The sequence below is a fragment of the Elephantulus edwardii genome, unplaced genomic scaffold, assembly GCF_000299155.1.
Source record: "Elephantulus edwardii isolate Elephantulus edwardi_28Jun2011 unplaced genomic scaffold, EleEdw1.0 scaffold00118, whole genome shotgun sequence".
NCBI classification, from domain to species: Eukaryota; Metazoa; Chordata; class Mammalia; order Macroscelidea; family Macroscelididae; genus Elephantulus; species Elephantulus edwardii.
In genome coordinates, this window is record NW_006399868.1 from 3,121,084 (window position 1) to 3,143,032 (window position 21,949).

The following is a 21,949-nucleotide window of genomic DNA, read 5'->3' on the forward strand; positions in this document are numbered from 1 at the left end:
GGGAGGAGAGGGCGGCCGCCGAGAGGACCAGCCTGCCGCCCACCCTGTACGTGCAGCTCCACGGCGAGACCACCCGGCGGCTGGAGGCGCATGAGAAGCCCCTGCAGATCCAGAATGACTACCTCTTCCAGCTGGGCTTCGGGGAGCTGTGGCGGGTGCAGGAGGAGGGCATGGACGCCGAGATCGGCTGCCTCATCCGCTTCTACGCAGGTAAGGGCTCACCTGCGGGGCCTGCGACCTGGGCGCAGCTGCCAGGAGCCAGGTGGGGGACGCTTGCCGAGTGCACGCACGCGGGGGCCGAGGGGATAGGTCACCTGGCAGTGGAGAGAGAGTCCTCTTCTCGTGGGCAGGCTGTAGTTGAGATTTCAGTAAAGCAGCACGTGCACGTGCTCCCACCGAGAAATGGAAAATGCAGTGGCACATGCTGCCCAGCCTAGCCCGCTGCCACCATGGCCACCTGCGCCCCGGCGCTCCTTCAGCCTCTGCTTGTTTGCCCGCGGAGCCCCCAGCGGCGTTTGGTGACACTTTAAAGCCCTGTGTTGCCTTATGCCAGTTTCCCTTGCAGGTTTTATTCTTGTATCAGAAGTGATTCCTACCCCGCCCCGTTCTGCTTTTTCTTTCCTCCTCACTGACTGTGGTCATAGAAGAATGGGCTCTCCCCCCAGTTTCTTCAACCCCTGGTGAGATTCTTGGCTGGGGTGACCTGTGTCCTGTGGCTCTCTGGTCTGAAGAAGGCCCAGGTGGTGCCCACAGAGGGGGATGTGGGTCCTGGTTGTTGTAGTTGAACATTGTCAGGTGCTCACACTTTCTGCGCTGTAGACCTCTGCGCTTCGAAGCAGCATTTTTATTTCAGCTCAAGTTAGCACAGCACCGTTAAATCAGGAGAGTTCAGTCTCCCCCGCTTTTACTTATTCCGGGGTGTAGGTGGAGAGAGCCGTGGTCCTATCTGGAACTCGATTGGGCTGTAGCATTTTTCAAACACAGTGCTTTATTTTGGTCCAGCTTGTGCTCTTAGAGCAGTGTGGTCCGTTGATGAATAGCTCTTTACTTGCACCCTGAAATAGGCAAGACTGGGTAGCCTTTCTGGCAAGATCTTCACTTATGTGCCATTGGAGTTGCTGTGAAATTCCTCAGTGGCTTTCTGACGGATTTTTCTGCCTGAGGAAGAAAATCAAATCATAATATATTATCGTGTGCAGTATCTGAGCATAAGCTCTCAGTGGGATGGCATGCCTCTTAAAGTTTATGGTCCAGGAAATAGGTGATTTTTCATGTAGGGGCAACAGCTATGTAGCTCATGTAATTTGTAAAATATTGTTACTTTCACAGAAGCACATTAAATTGTACTCACAAGTGGGACAAGAATGTTTATTTTGTTAATGTGAGAGTGGCAAATGCACTTAGGTCCAAATTCTTACATTGAAGGAAATATGAATAAACCACAAGTATAATAAATAAACAATATTTGGATCTATTTTCTGGGCAGAGAGCTCTAAAAGTTTACTTTGGTTGGTATCTGTTGATCCAGCAGAATAAAATATCCAAGGGAAAGGTTCTGGGTGGTACACCATGAACTTCACATCTTTGATTCTCTTTGGTCTTTCTCAGAGTATTTAAGATAATCTAAGCGGTTAGTATGCAGCTTTCTTGTTTTTTGATAGACTGCTCTTTAAGAAGTGCTATCTCTGTTGACATTGCTAATGTAGCCATTTTAATCTTTATGTTTTACTTTTTCTGGAAAGCCTTTTTTGATTCTTCATTCCAACTCTTTTCCTTCTGTATCACACACAGCATAAGTGTACATACGTCTCTCTGTGTACTTATATTAACTGTTTAACACAGGACCAGCTCACACAGTGTCCAGCCTGCTCTTGAACTTGAATCAATCCTAGTGTCCTAGAAGGAGGCCAGCTTATTGTTATAAAGATGTCTAATGGTCCATTTTGCTTTTAATACAAACTTGGGTTTGCTGTAGGCTTAAATTTTCAACGTTAATATAGCAAACTTCTTTGTATTGATACGCCTTTGCCCTGGAACAAAACCTAGCATATGGCCAGTCCACTTGAACGTGTAACAAGGAAGTTTCATTATTGAAGAACAAAAAGGCCTTGTTTGAGCTTAGTCTCACTTGCTGTGAGAAAGGTTGTCAGGATGTCCCCTCCATGCGGTGAAGGGTTACACCAGCTGGATGAGAGTCTAGAGATTCCCCCTGTTCTCCCCTGGTATGCTGGGGTGGGCGCCCCACTGGGAGGATGTTACCTTTTGATGGTAATTATTTTATTTAGGGAGAGGACGATTAATATATGTTTGAGGTGACATGCTCTAAGAATGCTACATACAGCATTCTATGTCTCAGTTGTTTTCAGAATTTCATATGTAGCTTCTTAAATTTATTGCTGCCACATATTTATTGGATAGTTGGGGTTAAGGGGAAACTAGGAAGTTGCCTCTGAAGTCTTTTGAATATTTTCAAGTGTTAAAATGGAGCCTGTGCCCTGCTGTCTGTCTGGCTAAGCTAGTCTGTTTTTTTTTGTTGTTGTTGGTTCTGTGTTGGTTTTTTGTTTGTTTTTTATTTTGGAGAAACTATTATCCAGCAGACAACTTTCGTTCTCTATGGATCATCTTTCAATTAATTTTTTTTCCTTTTTGTATTTATAACTTAACTCAAGTTATCCTTTAAAGACTTTACAAGACATTTGGAGCCACTCTGGACATTTAGCTTTTTATTTGGGCAAAGTAAAATGAAAGTTCTTAATGAACTAGGAGGCAGGCGGATGAAAGGCCCTTCTAATTACAGAGCTGTCCCTGAAAACGTACTTCTGAAAACTGTTATTGCAGCTGTCAATCAACTGTATTCTTAGCTGGTGTAAAATAAGAAAAAGTATTTGAATGGCTTCTTTTAAAACAAAAAAAAAAATAAGTGTGCTAATGTACATTTCCTTTTACAGTCAGACCTAAATTTTAACCTAAGTCATTTTAAATTTTACGTTAAAAAGGAATTGGCAAACGCCTGACATTCACTCAGGGACTCCTCCACGTGATGAGCTTGTTCCCTGGACTCTGCTGAGAGCCCATTGGCTATGAATGAGATCGTAGTAAATGATACGGTTGTGGTTTGTTTTTTTCCTTTCTTCTGCTTTTGATTTCTCTCCACTGATTTTTAAGTCTAGCACTATCTCACTCGCTGAGTTCAAGTTTTAATGATGAGAAAGGGTGTTGGCAGCACACAGCACCTCAGCTGTGCTGGGTGAATCTTGGACAAGCTGTTTTTATGTGTCACTCTTTGGATTGCTCAGAGAACAACCTCTCTACACTCTCATATTTCTTCTCCTTTTCTCTTCTGGGAGTGAGCAAACCTTCCACGGTTTCCTCCATGGAAACCAAGAAGGGGTCGTTCAGCATTAGGCTGTAATATTGACAAGCAGGTTCTTATTACAATAATTACAGCTGTATTGAGTAACATGGTGAGGGCATGTGACACCCGTGTGTGCTTGAGCAGTCTTTTAAATTTTAAGAACAAAGGGTTTTAATTATTCTCCCTGCCCCCCTTGGGTGTACTTATTTTATATATTTTAGGTTTGTGGCTTTTATAGAAAACACAGCGTCTGTTTTCTTCTTTGACTATGGTTTGGTGGCTGGCATCTATGCTACTTGGGGTTTTATTGTGTTCAAAAATCTTACAAGGCGTTTGGGGAAATTATCTCATTTGTCCTTTCAAAAACATTACTAGGGCGGAGTCCACGTCAATCTTCTCGTCACATGGAGAAAGCAATGGGCAGAGAGAGGCCTGACTCTTGCTGGTGCTTTTTCAGCTCCTGGCAGAGCTGAGAATACTGGCTGGGATAGTCTGTTTTGCAATTCATATCACTTTCCATGAATCGAAGCTGAATTTCATTTACACTTGAATCTTTCACTTGGTTAAAAGCACTCAGAAAATATGCTATTTTTGTTGGTAATGAGGTGATACTGTGGTGTAGTCCAAAGTGGTATTCCTTGTGAAATGTGTATGGTTCTATTTTTATCACGCTGCCTTTAAAACTGTAAAAGACCTGTTTGGCAAATATAAGGAGCCATTAAGAAAGTGTACTAAAGTGCTCTAAATATTCCAATTGCAAGTATTTACCCTTACAGTTAAGTTGATATGAAATCAAGTTTATATAATGATTCTTTATTCCCTTTTGCAGTCATGCCTTATTTATGGAAGTGTACATTTCAAGTAGGAAGTAGAGAATTGACACTTTATCTGAGAAGTACATAACTTTTGAATGTGAAGATGTGGCAGTTCAGGTCTTTTTTTTTTTTTTTTTTTTAAAAAAAGGCCTAACTTGTAAAATACTGAGAATACGCATTATGAAACATCTAGTTGCACAATAAACGTGTTTTAAAAAGCACACTTATTTGTGCTGTGGAGATAGTTCTTTATGGCAGCCACCAAACTGTTGTACAGTTTTTATCATTTATATGTTATGTAGACTTGGAGAGTAAGTTGTTCTCTCTGAATATGTTGTTCCTTAAATTGTGCATCTTTAAAACCAGTGCTTACTAAAAGAATGTGAATGGGAGGGTGTGGGCATAAATGAGCTTGTATAAGGCTTCAGGTTACACTGTATCCATTTTTGTTACTATAAGATTGTAAAGTATCCACCTCCAAGATTGCTTATCCAAAGATCTTTTTAAAATTGTAAGGTGATTTTTTTTGTTTGTTTGTTTCTCATTTTTTTTTTCTTCTTGGAATCCTGTGCATTAGTATCTGGTTTATTGATTATGTGGTGCTCATTGGCATTGTATGTGATCCAAGTCTAGTTAAATACTTGGCATTGTAGGGTAAACATGTGTTGGGTTGAATTTGTGGAATTTTGTTAAACAGCTGGTGGTGTGTGCTTTGACTCTTGTGTCTTCATCCTGCTTGGGTCCCCAAGGGGTATGTTAAACACACATCGACACAGGGGCATTTCTCCCATGGCAAGGTTGAGATAGTTCCTCACGTTAATACCATCTCTTTCACCGGAATGAGTGCTGTGTGGGTTTTAAGAGAGTTCTCTCCCAAAGCTTTCTTGGTGTTAACAGGTGTTTTGTTTCTTTTTTTTCCTCCTCCCCCTGCCCCCCAAATTATTCCTTTCAGCATCTCTTAGCACAACTTTGAGATGAATTTAATGGGACATCTGTCAAATGAGGCATCTTAGATTTAATGATTTTGTTATGTGCCAGGGTTGAGCCAGTTCAGTCTCTGGACAGAAGGGTTTAATTGTTGTCCTGTGAAAGTTGAGAGATCCAAAGCCACTCAATAGAAAACCTATTCATCTAAAGACGCCTGGCATTTAGAAAAAGAGAAAGCGATGCTATCAAAATGTCGAAAACAGTCTGGGAAAATGGAGAAGCCTTTTTCTTTCTTTTTTTTTAAAATCCCACCTTCTAAACCCCACTCCACCCCTTTAATCACATGCATCTGCTGTCGTCTTGGTAATGAGAGGTTTGAATCTGTCCTGGTGTTACTGTGCTGTGAGGGCAAACCCTTTTTTTATACATTGGTTTTCTAAAGATAGTATCATTAAAGCAGAACAAAATGACCGTGTGGGCTCTTTAAACTTATTAGGTATTTAAAACTGAGTGATTGATCATGTATGATTTGTATGGACCTTCACATCAGGGCTTCAAATTTTTTTCTTTAGAAGTTGAAATTCACAGATTTGGAAGGAATAGACTTTAATGATACTTGGTGAAAGAACGTGAGATATTTGGTTAGCTGTGGAATAATAGCTCTTTCAGGTTGTGCAATAGTGTGCTCTAGAATCAAGTATAATCACAGTTACAGAATTAATGAGATGTTTTTACACTTTGATTATAGAGAAGGGATGGCTATGTTGTTACGATATATTGGCCGAGTATACCTTTGAATATACTCATTGTTACAAAGTATAGGCTTCCCACAATGCCACAGTTCATGCAGAAGTCACCATTTCTCCTGCTGTATTTTCATGTTTGTGATTGTTTCCATACATTGCAAAATGCATTTATTGACAAGTGCCTTGTTGAGGTGAGTGTCCTGGAACCCTAAAAAATTCTAATTGGAAACTGGATGCATTTTTTTTTGGCATATTTTATAAGTTTTATTTTGAATTTGTAAATAGCAACATTTCAGCAAATAAATAATTCTGAATTTTTGGCATTTATCATCCCAAATGGAGTTTGCTGAAAGCATTCATGTTTTCTGTTATATGAAAGTGTCCAGTGGAAGATCCAATACCATTTCTGGTAATTCAGTTTTGGACTATCCCAATAATGAGTGAGAAATCTACATAGAAATTTGAGGTCCTTTGAGTGGTAGGATTTGAACGAGCCCCCTCCCCACCATCTTCTCAGTGACTTTTCAGTAATCATTTTTAGATTGGTTGCTATTTTTAAGGACTCATCTAGGATGAAGAGTGATTGAAGAAGGAACTTTCCATATACCCCCTGCCCTTGATAATATGTTAGAATATTTAGACTCTCTGCACAGTGTACCGAGCCTGGTTTTCAGCAGAGTCAAAGAAAAAATGGCCTGTCCTTCCATTCATTGCACAGCAAAACCTGTGAGCGTTGGGGCTGCCTTGTTTTTTGCAGATTTCGCGAGCTTTCCGCCTTCAGTCTTTGCTTCTTTCGTTGCTTGTTTTGGTAGAATATAGTCAAGTGTTCCTTCTCTTGATGGTTTTCTCCATGCACAGATTCTGGCTTTCCCAAGTTTTACTGCATATTTAGGGAGCACTGGTGGCCTAGAGGCAAGAAACTGTGCTGCAATCCTGAAGGCACATGGTTCAAGGCCACCAGTTGCTCTGTGGGAGGAGGATGGGCAGTCTCTTCCTTTGTGATAACTGCCTCTGAAAACCCGCCGGAGGGTCAGCTATGGGTCGGTTCCAACTCTGCAGTACACAACAAATGGCCTATTGGTAAGGAGTTGTAACGCTGACCCCAAGGCACACAGTTCAGATCCACCAGCTGTTCAACAAGGGAGAAAGCTGGACCACCTCCTCTCATGCCGGAGGGTCAGCCATGGGTCAGTTCTGACTCTGTGTTGCATAACAACAACAGCAACAACAACAACAACAACAACAACAACAACAATGGTGTATTTGAGAAGAATCTGGATTTCTCAACCAATTAATTCCTAAATGATGGTCCTGAAAGAGGACACATTTGTTGGGGCCCAGTTTTGACTTTTACTATTTTTTGAGGATCCCTGGTGGTGCTGTAGGTTAGGCATTGGGCTGCTTATCCAAAAGTTAGAGGCTTGAACCCCTCAGCTGATCGGGTGGCTGGTGGTAAGATGAGATAATCTGCTCTGGTCAAGATTTACAGCCGTCGAAGCCCTAGTGGGCAGTTCTGCTCTGTTCTCTGGGGTCCTGTGAGTTGTAAGGGCTTCACAGCAGTGGGATTTCATACTGTTTTTCACAGCACTGTGGTTTCCAGACATTGATTTTAATGCCCTTGCCGGGGTACCCCTGAAGAGGACACTGCACCTCATAGCCCTTGGGTTTGGCGTACGGTTTGGGTAGAAGTCACCTTTTTCAGAAGGAGAACTTTGGTCAAGATTTATGTTCTTTGAGTACACACTCCGATAGGGAAAATATACCACAGTTGAAAGAAACTAGCCGCAGCGTTTGTATGATGAGCCTTCTTGTGAACCGGCCCCGGGCTGGGCTGTCAGTGATGGGCTGGGGTCACAGTGATGTCTGGAGCCCTGAGTGACCATCTCATTAGAGCCCGATGGGAGGACGGAGGTCTGACTCTGATTTCCATGAGACCTGTCCAGGGCTTGACACTGACAGTGCCTTTCCTCAGTGGAGAGGAAGGGGTTTAGCTCTAATGTGCAAGACGCGCATGACCGACCACCTTTTTGGTGTGGTTTAAGACTAATGACAGATTAGATAATGTTTTTGAGTCACCCTCTCCTGACACGCCTGCTCCCTGAAGTAGAAATCTGAGTATCATAGATGGATTTAAAGAAATACTTCCTCTTCTCTGTAAAAAATCCTTTCCTGAGGTTGAAAGTGAGATTCTCTCCTCTTTCAGTTTGAGAAAGTTTCCTGCAATAAGAACTCATTGCCACTGTGGTGGGACTGGCTCAGAGCTGCCCCTCTAGCGGATTTCCTAGGCAGTGAAGAGCGTGAGAGGAGACTGCCCCTCTCTGTCTTGAAGCTTCTGGTGGATTTGAACCTCCAGAGGCACAGCCTTTGGGTAACAACACAGCTGTCTATAGCCTGCTCCCTGTCATGGGAACTCAGTATTAAAACATCAAACCCAACCTGTTGGAGTCTGGTCAGGTCTGATTCAGAGTGACCCAGCTCTCTAGTACTGGTTTTTTGGAACTAGAAAGTCAGGTCTTACAAGATGCCTTTGGGTGGATTTGAACACCAGCCTCCCAGCCTTTTCAACCAAACTTGTGGGATATTAGCACAAGGAGAGTCCCAACTCTGTGGTGTTGTCAGCTGCCTTCAGTCAGCCGACTCTCAGGAGTGACACGCACCACCTTGGTCCGTTGTGATTCCGTGGAGTTTTCATTGCATTTTTGGAAGTAGATTGTCAGGATCTCCCCCCTAGTTTATCTTGAGAAGGAGGTTCCATTGAAACCCACTCAGCATCCTGCTTCCACTGACAGATGGCGTGGGCTGCCCTGGAGGTGAACTGGCTACGTCTTGGACCTGCGTGTCCCATATGAAAAGTGACAGTTCTACCACTGAACCCCCAGGGCTTGTCAAGTCTGTGTTACCAAACCCATAACCATCAAATCGATTCCCTCTCACTGTGGCTTTCTCCTGGTCTCCACGGCTGTCCACCGGGATGGGGGTAGATGGCCTCATTGTCCTCCCAAGTGCCTGCCCATGGATTTGAATCCCTGTGTCTGCTGGAAGCATGGCTTGTCACTCCATGTGTCCCCAGAGCTTCCTCACCTCTGCATCAGAGCGATCCAGAACGTGCAACATTTGCTAGTTGTTTGGCTTTGACTCATGGAGGACCAGCTGTCAGCCTGTTCTCACTGTCCTGATGTCAGATGCACTCAGTTCTTTTACCCCCTGTGCACAACAGAACAAAACATCGTGCACCTTGATCTTGTGCTGTCATCACAGTCACAGTTGATCTTGAGCCCATCATAGCCAGTGAGCTGGTCATCTTCCCTAGTTACCGCTGGCTGCACTAACTTTGTCCTTTAACCAGCATGAGGGTCAGCCCTCCTGACAGCATGTCCAGAGGAGGGGAAGTGAAGCCTCTCCATCCCCTCTCCTAAGAGCTTGGATCATTCTGTCGGAGTCCTTGATATCCTCGTTTTTCCTCACTTAACACCACAGTTGAGACCCATGTATTCTTCAGGCCTCCTCATTCTTCGCTGGGCTTCCTTTCATATTCATTGCTCAACTTTGATGTACACAAGCACCCATGTCTCACGTCCTCCTCACAGATGATATTTAACAATGAAAGTTAAGGAATTAGTGAGCATCACACATGAGCGGTTTCTCTACGACTTTGAGGCTGTCTCCGTTTCCTTTTATTCTAATTAATGCTTTGAGAGGTTAGAGGCCATGAGCTTAGGGAGCTCTGGTTGGCTTAGTAATAAGAAGTTGCCCTTTCAGCCCAAAGGCATGTGGTTCAAACCTGTCAGTTTATCCCTGAGGAAAAGTCACTTTCTGTGAGATTTACTGTTTCTGAAAACCTATTAGAGAGTCAGCGTCAGTTCGGACTTGACAATACACAACAACAACAACATGTCAGGGGCTTCTAGTAGGATAGAAAGGAGATTTTTGTTTTGTTGTTATGATGATATGATAGAACTGAATCAATATCTGCCTTTTTATAGATGGGAAAAGCAGGTCTACCGAGAGCCTGGCCCAAGTTCACAGAGTCCATGTACTCTTACAGTCAGGACTGACTGTGGTGGTTTTTATTAGGTGCTGTCCACTTGACCATGACTCATAGTGACCCTGTAACAGACCGAAGTCTGGCCCGGTCCAGCAGGGTCCTCACGGTCTCTCCGTGCTCGTCCATCGGTGTGGTCATTGTGTTCATCTTTCTCTCCTCTGACCCCACCTTTCCAGGCAGGATGTCCTCAGCCAAGGACTGGCCATTCCTGGCTGGAACCCATGGCTTTGTAGGTCTCTTTTCTCCAGTTTGTTTCTCCCTCACTGTGCACTTGTGCACTGATAGTGTTTCGGTCTCCCTTACGTTTAGTGTATGAAAAACAATTAAAATGAGTGTGCATCACACACGGGTGGTTTCTCTGTGACTTCCAGCCTTCCCCAGCTTCCGTTCGATCAGATCTGTGCCCCAAGAGGTTCCATATCACTTTGACAGATTGTAGGGGATGAGGGAGGGAAATTAGATTTCATCAGTGATCTCGCCCATTGAGGGGTTTCGGGTAGAACTCTGGGTACCCATGGCTGATGAAAGTGAGGTGAAGTCAATAGTGGCTCGCCCACTACTGGGAAGCTGAGGTTATTAGAAAAGTAAAAGATCAGGAAATCATTAATTTTTAAAAGATAATATGGAGGAAAAAGATTTAGCAATGGATTTTTTAAAACTATTCTTATCAGATGTATGCTCACCAAAAAAGATTCCATATTCATGATATTATTTTAACTTTTTAATTTAAAGTTTTATCTCACAGTTAATTAATTGCATGTGACTTATTGCTCAGGACCATATTCACAATTCTACCTTTATGTGATAAAAAGAAATTAAAACTACAGTTATCAATCTGCCACTACTTTGAATACCTGTTCGCTCAGGAGAAGAAAGGAGGTATCCCTAAAAAGGCAATTTGTGAGCTCTGGAGGGAAGCAAAGGGCTCTCTTTTGTATCAGGCTTCATTTTAATTTAGTCTTTACCTCACGTGGGAGTTTTAGCTTTCCTTACATGGAAATTAGGAGGGCTGGTGATGCAGGCTGTAGCACGGTGCACTGCTGGCTTACAAGCTGCACACATTTCTGGTAGTTCAAATCCCCCTGCTGCTCCGTGGAACAAGATGGGCAGAGTAGTCCAGTGAGACTGATCGCCTCAGAAAACGGTAGAAGGGCACTGTGGGTGGAGTTGACTCTGGCTGTGAGGATATGGAAGTTAACCTACTGAGACCATTCATTCTCCAAAGACACTGCTCATTTTTCATATGAGGGAAGGAGCAGAAGTCCAAAGGGGTAAAAATCCATCACAGCTGCTGTGCAGACTATTTGCTCCAGATGCGGAAGCGCAGAAGAAAAAGGGATCTGGCTGGGGTTCAGCTTTGCGTGAAGGGACCTCTCCTTTGTAGGAAGACGTAAACGTTGCTGCATTTGGCCAGCTCGTTCTCATACACGCACACCACCCCCCCACCGCTGCATGTGTACACATGTGTTCTTCATTGAGTCTGGAGGTGGGCTGTACTGGGATGTGTAGTTGCTTTTATGGTTGGACATGGGGAGGAGAAGGGAGGGTGAATAGTTTTGTGGGGGAAGAATCTTAATTTAAAGAAAAAAACCATTTGTAACTTTTATATCACTTGGTTGAATAGTTTCCTCCTTTGTAATATTTGACTTCTGTTATGAAAGATCTGCTCAAATCCCTTGTCTATTTTTCTGTTGGATGTTTCTCTATTAATGTATTGATGGTTTTTCCACTATTCATGTATTTTCAAGAAATATCTAGTAAATCTAGTTTTATTTTATTTGTTGTTAAGAGTTTCTTTAGAGAACACTAGTGGCCTGGTGGGTGAGGAGCTGTGCTGCCAGCAGAGGTTGGTGGTTCAAATCCACCGGCTGCTCTGTGAGAGAGAGGGGGTCATTGGGGGTCATTTCCTCCCATGTGGTTTATAGTCTCTGAAAACCAGCAGCGTCAGCCTTGAATTAGTTCTGACTCAACGCCAGTGAGTTGAGTTGGAAATTTCTTTCCCTGTGAATCTAAATTTTTAATTTTTCTTTTATGTGTTCAAAATTCTGTGCCATACTTGCGATGGTCTCCTTCACTCCAAGGTTAAAGAAAAGAATTCTTTCATATTTTCCAGTGGCCTTTTTATACTTTTATTTTCGGTGCTTGAAACTTTAACTCATATGTTTAAATAGATAGGAAGTAGGGAAGAACAAATTCTCTCAACCCTTTTTGTTGGATGATATGTTCTTCACTGGGGTAATACGCCACATCCCCCCTCCCCGAGTTTATGCTCCCCCCCCCCCGTTCTCATTCATCTCATTTCCCTTTACTAGTACGCAGGGGATTAGAATTTATGATGGAGAGTAATGAGGGTTTCGTGGTGTACTTTGGGTTTGTTGTGGGGGACTAGGAAGAAAGGGGAGGAGGTGTAGGTGAGCTCACCCCTTTCCTCTTTCCCCAAATTTCTTAATAGCCACCTGCCATCATGTCACCTGGGGGCCTTTGTGTGGCGGCAGCCATCTTGGCCTGTGCCCTTCTGTGACTGCTCTCGTCTCTCTGGGGCTGGACAGGGTGTGTGGCCGGGAAAGGGTAAGCCTTTGTGATGCATGGACTTGGAATCCTTCAGACCTGGGTTTGAGTTCTGGCTGTTCCAATCATCCCAGACCTCTGTTTGTTATTCTGCTTATTTATAGACAGAGATGAGCCGTCCCTGCTGCCTGTGGGGGTTAGAGGAGGTCACGAATGACAGTGTTTGCAGGTGCGGGCCTGGTCCTAGGGCTCTTGGGCATCTTCAGGCTTTCTTAGTGCTGAAAGGCCACAGACGGAGGCGGTGCAGATCGAAGCATGGATTGCCTCCCAATACAAGTCCTGGAATAACTGGATCCCTCACACCTCGTTTACTTGGAAGAGAGCAAGAGAAGGTGACTCTAGCAGTTTGTCTCTGCGAACTCCAGGAGGCTCGGATCTGACGGTGTATGTGGAAGTGCTTTGTAAACTGTGAGATGCCGTGAGCATGCAATGTGGCATTATTATTTTTAGCAATAGTAAATTCCCAGAGATCTTAATTAGCAGTAATTAGGGCTCATTAAGGATGACAGGGTATGCGGTTGTTGGGCCCTGATGCTTGGTGACACTGTACACTCTTTCACTCATTCAGTAATTACTGAGAGTGTCTGCTGTGTCAGAACACTTTGCACTTAAAAATGACGAACTTTGGAGGCCTCCTGAAGAACTTGTAGGAGCGAACCGGCCGACCAGTGTTTGGGGTGCCGTGTGAGCATTGTGATGGAGGTCGAATGGGCCCAGGGTGGCAGCAGAGCAGAGAAGGAACGCGCCCCTCCACGAGGTTCAAGCCCCGGCCCAGGTGCCGAAGGACCAGGAGACTGTTGTCACCAGCTGGGCTCCTGAGTAAGTGAGGGTCCAGCCAGAGTGAGCACAGGAGTGGCAGCTTACTCTGGAAGCTTGACCAAGGGCCTCTCGACCAGGCATCTGGGCCTTTCCATCCACTTGAATCACGTGAGACTCCATTTAGTATTGAAGTTTGTGAGCATCATGTCCTGAGTTAAGGCCATTTTCTCATTATTGAAAGAAAATGCCAGTGTTCGCATGCCCGCATGCCGAGGTGTGCTGGAGCCCGGCAGGGGTCCGACACACCCTTGAAACACATCCCCTTAGTCCCTTTTAGGCCCCTGGGGTTTTCTTTCCCCTGGGGTTTAGGATTTATGGGGCCTGCTGTGTGTATCCTCTGAAGGCAGGCACTTTCCTTTAGATTAACGCCTCACAGATCCACTCTGTTGAGGAGATCCCGACTCATAGTGAACCTGTAGGACAGAGGGGACCTGGCAGTAGTTTTCTTAGAAGAACAGACTGCCACATCCTTCTCTTGCGGAACAGCTGGTGTGTCTGAACTACTAACATTGAAATTACAAGGCAAACTCAGCTTAGTGCTGTCCCATCAGAACCAACTCCTAGCCGAGCTTTCTGTAAGATTTCACGGGATGTGAATTGCTCTGAATGAGATTGCCTGTTTTTCTGCTATGAAGTGGCTGGTGGATTCGAATAGCCTGCATTTGGCAGCACAGGTCTTTACCCACTAGGCCACCAAACTCCCTTTCAGTTAGCTATGGTCTCATCCGTTGCTGCTGGAACAAAAATACCACAAGTGAATGGCCTTAGCAAACACTTTTCTCACAGTTTAGAATATTGTTATTGTGTACCATTGAGTCAGAACTGACTCATACCTGACCCCCCACGGGGTTTTCAGAGTCAGTAAATCTTGTGGGAGGAGATTACCCATCCTTCCCCCACAGAACAGCTGGTGGATTTGACTCTGTGCCTTTGGTTTGGCAGCAAGCTCTGACTGTAGCAGGAGGCTTGCCTTTTCTGTCCCCTGGTTCTAGGAGGTACCTAGCCCAAAGTCCCCAGGTCCTCAGGAGGCACTCCACTTCTGGCCCTTCTTTCTTGGTGGTAGGAACCCCCTCTGATCTCAGCTTGTTTGTTTAATCTCTTTTATGTCTTGGAATTGACTCAATATGACTTAATCCTGTAGATTGTATATTCTGTTTCATTATCTTGCCTCATGGATATCATGGGATTTACAACACACAGGTAAATTACATTAGATTGCAGAATAGGGGATAATTACATGATACTGAGAGTCATGGTCTATTAAATTGATATAAACTTTGGGAGGGGTCACATAATTCACTTTCTGACAGCAGACGAGCACTCTAACCATGTACCACCAAGGCTCTTCAAGATGAGGAATTGATCATCACGTGAGCGTCTTTCTTACCCACGGCAATCTACTCTCTTGATCTTCATGAGCAGAAGAATTTTTCTTGTCTTCTTGTGTGGGCTAGAAAGAAAGACAAAGTTTATGTGTAGCAGAAACCACCTCTTAGCTGTTTGGTCTGTGCTGTAAAACTGGCCGGGTGCTTTGGAGGCATAGCCTACAGCGACTGCACTGCTCACGCAGAGCCCTTGAGGCTCTGGTGGTTCGAATCCGTGGGTGACTCCTCGGGAGCAAGATGAACAGTCTCTTCCTGATAAAACTGACAGTTTATAGCCGCTGGAATCTGATGGAGGATCGCTGCGAATGGGAGCTGACTGCAGCACGAGTGAGAGTGTGTGTGTAAAACCTGGACTGTTGGACCATATGTATAACAAGTTACGGCCCGTTAGAAATGATTTGTGCCCTAGGTGTTTACTCTGGAAGATACTGTCTCATGTGATAGTGTGGACAAGAGCCAGGGGAAAGATTTTCATTTTACTTTATATATGAGTTTTAAAATGATAACAAATCAGTGGTCAAGCAACAACAACAAAATCAGGTCCTTCCTGGTAAAAGAAAATGCATTTGCTTCTAATGCAAATGGAAATGTTTCTAAGTCACACTAATCAACATTCAGGTTAATTACCTGCCAGTGTGTATTTTCCACCATCACTGGCACCTCTCTGCCCTCTCTGACAGCTGGCTTCTTTTTCTTTTAACGGATCCCTCAGTTCACGGCACCTGACAAGCTGATCTTCATGGGAGATCTTAGCAGAGACCTTGGCAGCAGTGTTATAATCACAGGAACATAGTTCTTCTCCATTGTGATTATGAATCAGAAGCGCAGTGGCCTCTTGCTCTGTGACCAAGCTGTAAGGAGTTGGTGGTTTACCCAACCTCTGAAGAGTACCGTCTCGTTGGTGAATAAATACAGGGAGCCAGTGGCTAATAACAAAAGTTCTCCAGAAAAAACATCTTGGAGCCACTTCAGGGCCCGCTGTGTTTCGGAAACCTGCACACCCAGGTCCGCTTCTTTTTTCCTTTTTTCTTGGTTGTTGAACACACTCCCCCCCCTTTTCTTTTTATTATTAATGATTTTTAAATGCAAATATATATATATTTTACAGCATATTCTTTCCATTTAATTTCCCCCATTCATTCATTGTTGCAGATTTTCCTCCTTGCCCACCCATCCCCCAGTCATTTTTCTCTTTGAAGAAAAAAAAATTCTTTCATTGTTATACAATCCTCCATAGTCCACTTTAATATGCATTTCTTTTTCTGTAATCTTGCCAGGAAAATAATACCTAATTCTATTTTCCTTTTAAGCAGTTCTCTCCCTCATCAGTTCCAATGCACTATACATTATTTATCCCCTCTTTTCTTAGGCTCCCCCCAACCCTGACGTCAGTCGCATTTTACAACAGTGGCACTATGCAGTATTTGTCCTTTTGTGACTGAGCTATTTCACTCAGCATAAGGTCCTCCAGGATCACCCATTTTGTATAATATTTCATGAGTTCTTTGTTTTTTTAATGTAGCGTAGTATTCCATTGTGTGAATATACCACAGCTTCTCTCTCCATTCCTTGATGGGCACTTGAGTTGTTTCTAACTCTTTGCTATCGTGAACAAAGCCGTGATAAACATGGGTGTGCATTTATCTGTTTGGGTGGCGGCTGTGGTTTCTTTAGGGTAAATTCCCAGTGGTGGAATTGCTGGGCCATGTGTTATTTCTGTCTCCGGCTTTTTGGGAAAGCGCCATCCTGCCTTGCATAGTGGGTGCACCGTTTGACACCTCTGAGAGCTGGGACTGCCTTGCTGTTAGTGCCATTGGAATGCCGTGTCCTTTGCATCGGTGCTTGGTGAGGAGTAGAGAACTGGGGACAGTGACTGCCTCCTGCTCCTCTAGGTGTACGTACTCACTGCTGTCTAGTCGGAACTGGCTCAGAGCTGACCTCCAGGGGCCTTTTCGAGGCTGTAAGTCACATGGGAAGAAACTGCCTATCCTTCTCCCTCAGAGAAGCTGGTGGGTTCAAACCACCAGAGTGATGTGGCCTTTCGGTTAACTGTGTAACCCACTACCGACTACGCCACAGGGATCTCTGTGGGAGTCCGTTGTCATTGTTATGTGCCATTGAGCCGCTTGTGACATCTGACAACCCTATGTACAATAGTTCTGTCCTATCCTGAGCTCATCTCACAGTCTCTGACACACATGCCCTGGTTACCCTAGTCACTGTGTCAGTCTATCTCATCCAGGGTCTTCCTCTCCTGCGTTGTCTTTCCATCTTTCTAACTATGATGTCCTTCTACAGGCGCTGGTCCCTTCCACAGGAAACAGGAAAAAACCTCATTACTGCCCAGTTGAAATGGCCTTAAATCTTACTCTCCAGCAGGTGAGACAAGGCTGTAAGTTAGAGGGAGGAGCTTGCCCATCTTTCTCTCACAGAGCCATTGGTGGGTTCAAACTGCCAGAGAGGTGCCACATTGGGTTTAGCACAGCCCTCTGTGGAGTGTACCCCCAGAGCTCCCAGGGTGCACGCGTACCCTCCGGGACAAAACAGTGCTGCAGAGTGGACAGGTAACTGAGTGGCTTGGCCTTCAGATAGTTGTCGTCAGGTACCATCAGGTCACCCGTGACCCATAGTGACCCTGTGAACAGCATCCCGGACCCTTCCCTGCCCTGCGCCGTCCTCACAGGCTCTGTCCTGCTCGAGCTCACTGTGGCAGCTGCAGTGTCAGTCCATCTTGTTGAGGGTCTTGTTCTTTTTAGTGGACCTTCCACCTTTCCTATCGTGGTGTCTCTCTCCAAGGTTTGGTTCCTCCTGAAAATATGTCCAGAGTAAATGAGAGCGAGTTCCAGCACCTGACAGATAACGCTTCCAGTTAAAGGGAAGCTGCACTGTTTGCTCATTTTTCAGAAACAACCATAAGGACACCTCTGCTTGTACAGTTTCTTTCTCTTTTAGACGCATTTGCAATATAGACTAAACCAGATTGTTGGTAGTTAGTAGTTTAGGACCAAGTGAACGTGATATTTGAAGTAATCTCTGTTAAGAGTACAGCTTTCCCAGGTCTTAACAGTGTGTAAGGTGACAGCCTCCTGGGTGTCCCAGGCAGAACACAGAATCTCCATGCGGAGGAACACCTCACAGGCCAGCTAGTCCAGCTCCTTACCTTGTGTCTGCGTCTGCACTACTTGATGGGTTCCTGATGGGGAGGCGTCTGGCCTCTGCTCACTGGGCACAGTATTCCAGGACGAGACTCTGTCAGCTTTGCGTTGTCAAAGGAGGTCTGTGGACCAGCATTGTTGGCATCTCCTGGGAGCTGGTTAAAATGCAGAAGCTCAGATCCTCCTTCCAGGCCCCCGTTTTACCTTGATTGCTGGCTGAGTTGGAACCACAGCACAGACACTCTGGTGGCATCGTTAGTAGGGAGGTGAGCTGCTGACGCAAAGACTGTTTCTTGGGTGGTTTGAATGCACCAGTGACCAACTGGGAGAAAGATGGACGGCCTTCTCCTGTGTTATTTACAGCTTCCAAAAATCCGCTCTGAGCGGGCTCTGACTTGACAGCCGTGGGGTTTTTGAGAGTGCTGTATGAAGGCGCCCCCTGAAGAGCTCCGCTGCTAACAGAAGGTTGGGGTTGGAGATGACCAGCCCTTCTGCAGGAGGGAGACACAGCAGCCTCCTCCATAAAGAATATACAGCTTTGGAAACATAGTGGTTTAGCTCTACTCTATCATGTAGGGACATCGATGAGTCAGAACTGATTCAGTGGCCCTGGATTTGCTTTCTTTCTTTTTTTTTAAGTGGCCAGCCCTGTTCAATTTGGAAATAAGAGAGATTAGGCATTGAAGGAACAAAGCCAGTAAGCACCTCTGTGGTTCAGGGAGACAGGTGTAGACATTTTCAGGAGCTGTTTTGAAGCCAGATGATGAAGAATGATAGCTTTTCAGCTTGGATGATGGAGACTTGTGGGTCAGTTCATAAAAATAAGCAGCAGGAGGTGTTGTGCTGAGGGACCTGACCATTCATTTTGTAAATCGGGAGGACCAAGGGCTGCCATCAGGAAGTGGGACGCGAGAATGAACGAAGGCGTGTTTCCTGTTGGTGCTTAGAAATGTATCATGAGTGGACTCATTTTGTTGGTCTTTTACATTCACTGTTGAGGTTGCCATTGTTTAATTGATGTACAGCCCAGAGTTGAGAACTAGCTTAACAGTTCGAGATATATACAATGGTTTGTAATAACAAATGGACACCTTTTTAAGTTATATGTTGAAACATCTGCTATTATTAATATATCATTATGCTAAAGATATTTTGATGTATCTGTATTTCCTTGATTTTTTTTATGTGTAGAAAAGTACACTCTAAATTATACATTTAACTAACTGACATTCTAAATACAAATTTAATTTAAAGACAGACGTAGGAACATAAGCTGTTCATAATCTAAATGGACTTGGCTAGCCACCCAGCATCCAAATCTCAATGGACCTTTGTTGCTTTCTACTGATTACCATATGTGTGGTAAATCTCAGGAAGGTGATAAAACATTATTTATTGACTTGGTTTTCCTGTAAGAGCCATTATTTTCACACTATAAATAAATGCTGGTGCCGCTTGTGCCTGTGGACAGACTTAAGGAGGTCTAAAAAGAGTTTTTGTTAAATTTATGAGATGCTCAGGATATATGCCTTTTGAATGTTGAGAGTGTCCTATCTAGTGAAGGGAATGTTACATAAATACACAATTGTAGAACAACTTGAAATGTCTTATTGGAGGCATTTGTAGGGTGCCAGGGGAACCCGGATGTATGGTAAACAAGCTCTCCTTGGAAGTGGAATGATCTGGAAGGCTTCCTGGGATGTGTAAGCAGGATGACGAATACTAGGGGGTGAACAGGAGGGCAGGTGTGTGCAGAGTGGGGAGGTGTTAGGTGATGAGCTCTTGTTGCTGGTGCCAGTGAGTTGGTTCTAATTCGTAATGACCCAATCCCGTGCCGTCCGCACACACAGTCATTGTCAGGCCGGAGCCCATTGTTACAGCTGCTGTCCACCCAGCTGTGGACCATCTTCCTGTTTTCATTGACTCCGTACCAATTATGATATCTCTCTCCAGGGTTGGCCCCTCCAGATAACATGCCGCAGTACGTGAGCATCCTCCTTGTACGGAGCGTTTTGGCTGTTCTTTGTTCAGGACTTGTTCTTTCAGAAGTGTATGGTATATTCAGTATTCTTCACCAGTATCATCATTCAGAGCCATCAGAGGAAGCTAGGCCAGCATAAAAAAGGCCTCATTTTTCAGTGGACTTGACCCCACACAGTGGGGAGCTGGGGAATGTGGTAACGTGGGGAGCGGCATGATTAGATTTCTTTTGTAGGGAGTTGCCTGGCAGCCATCAGGAGGCCGGATGCGGGAGAGGAGTGTTAGAGGCCAGGACACTGTCGGTGTACTTTGCCTTGTCACTCTGTGTATTCAAGGTCTCAGGTAGGTGCTGGAGAGCCAAAGAAAGAATGCCCTGTGACCCATGGCTTCATGGAGCCAGTCCTCGGAAAAGGACATCACGCTTGGAAAGGTAGAGGATCAGCGGAGAGGTGAAGACTCTCAGTGAAATGGATTTACACAATGATTCTAAATCTTGATGGTCAGGTGGTACAGGACAGGACAGGGTTCTGATTCCTTCATTGTCCATAGGGTCACTGAGTCATAGTTGACTTGATGACACTTAACAACAACAACAACAACAGTATGGAGCTCTACCTACTAAGAAAGAAGAAAATGTAAGAGCGCACTACTTCCTAGGTGTACACAGTGCACTTGTTACCAGCTTTGCTTCATTTCTGGGTTGTTATTAGGTGTCAAGTTGAGTATGACCCATAGTGATCCCAGACAATAGATCTGAGCCCTGTCCTACCCTGTGCTATCATCACACTTCCTGACACATTAGAACCTATCGTGGCAGTCACTGTGTCACTTTTGGTTGAGGGTCTTGCTCTCCTTCACTGACCTTCTACCTTTCCAAGCATCATGTCCTTCTCCAAAAAATAAGCCCTACTCCCAACCTGCCCAAAGTGTGTGAGGTGAAGCCTCATCATCTTTGCCTCCAAAGAGAACTCTGGTTACACCCTCTCCAAGACATTTTTTTTGTCCTGTTACACTTTGCCATGACTACTGCAGTAATAATGGTGTCTCATTGTGGTTTGATTTGCATCTCTCTTATTGCCAGTTATTTGGAGCATTTTTTCATGTGTCTGTTGGCCATTTGAATGTTTTCCAAAAAGATAATTCTTAACTGGGTAATAAATGTTGGAGAGGATGTGGCGAGATAGGAATTCTTAACCACAAATGAATGAATTGAGAAGTTGTGGTACATTCATACAAAGGAATACTACGCAGCATGCAGGTGCAATGATTTTGTAAATTACTACCTAACTTGGGAAGGACTGGAGGCCATTATGCTGAGTGAACTAAATCAGTCCCTGAAGGACAAATACTGTATAAAAGCATTATATTAGAATGAGTATGAGGATCCAAGGTGTGAGGGTGGGTGGAAGCAGAGGGGTGAGGATTGGTGTGGGAAGTGTTCATCACAGGGTTGCGAAATTTGATGGGTGGAGAGGTGAAAGAAAGGGGGAGGATCTTGTGTGAAAAACAATGTATTAGAACTTTGTAAATAAATCAGTGTAAAAGAAATAAACAGTTTAAAAAAGGAATGATCTTCTATCTCTATAAATGTTAAAATCACAATTAAAATAATTTTTTTTAAAAAAAGACTTTTTTTTTGGTTCTTTTGGCAATCTATGGGATGTTCAGTACTCTTCTCCAACCCAACTCAAAGGTATCAATTCTTCTTCTGTTATCCTTACTCATTGTCCAGCTCTCAAATGCAAATGATCGGGAAGATTGTCGTCTGTATCAGATACAACTTAGTCTTCAAACTGACATTATTACTTCTCAAAAATTTGGAGAGGTCCCTAACTGAAGACTTTCTCCGTGCATTGCGTCTCCTGATTTCTTTACTGCTGGTACCAAGGGTGTTAATTGTGGATCCAAGGAAGATGAAGTTTTTGACAGTTTCAATCTTTTCTCCATCAGGCATGATGCTCTCTATCAGTCCAGTGGTATGAATCTTTGTTTTCTTGACATTGAGATGCAATCCATATTTAGACCGTAGCCTTTGATTTTGTGCAACATATGCATCAAGTCCTTCTCACAGGTTATTGATGAGTCTCCCTCCGACACTGCTGCCATATTCCTCTTCACAGAGTCTGGCTTCTCGAATAATTTGCTCAGAATATA

The 21,949-nt window shown here is 44.3% G+C and overlaps 1 protein-coding gene across 1 annotated transcript in view; it reads left to right on the top strand.

Moving 5' to 3' along the window:
- Positions 1-21,949, top strand: part of PHLPP1 (PH domain and leucine rich repeat protein phosphatase 1) — a 307,243-nt gene that overhangs the window by 79,474 nt on the left and 205,820 nt on the right. Inside the window, exon 4 of the mRNA XM_006892758.1 lies at positions 9-210. Within this exon, the coding sequence (XP_006892820.1) occupies positions 9-210 (202 nt within the window). The remainder of the gene's footprint in view (positions 1-8; positions 211-21,949) is intronic.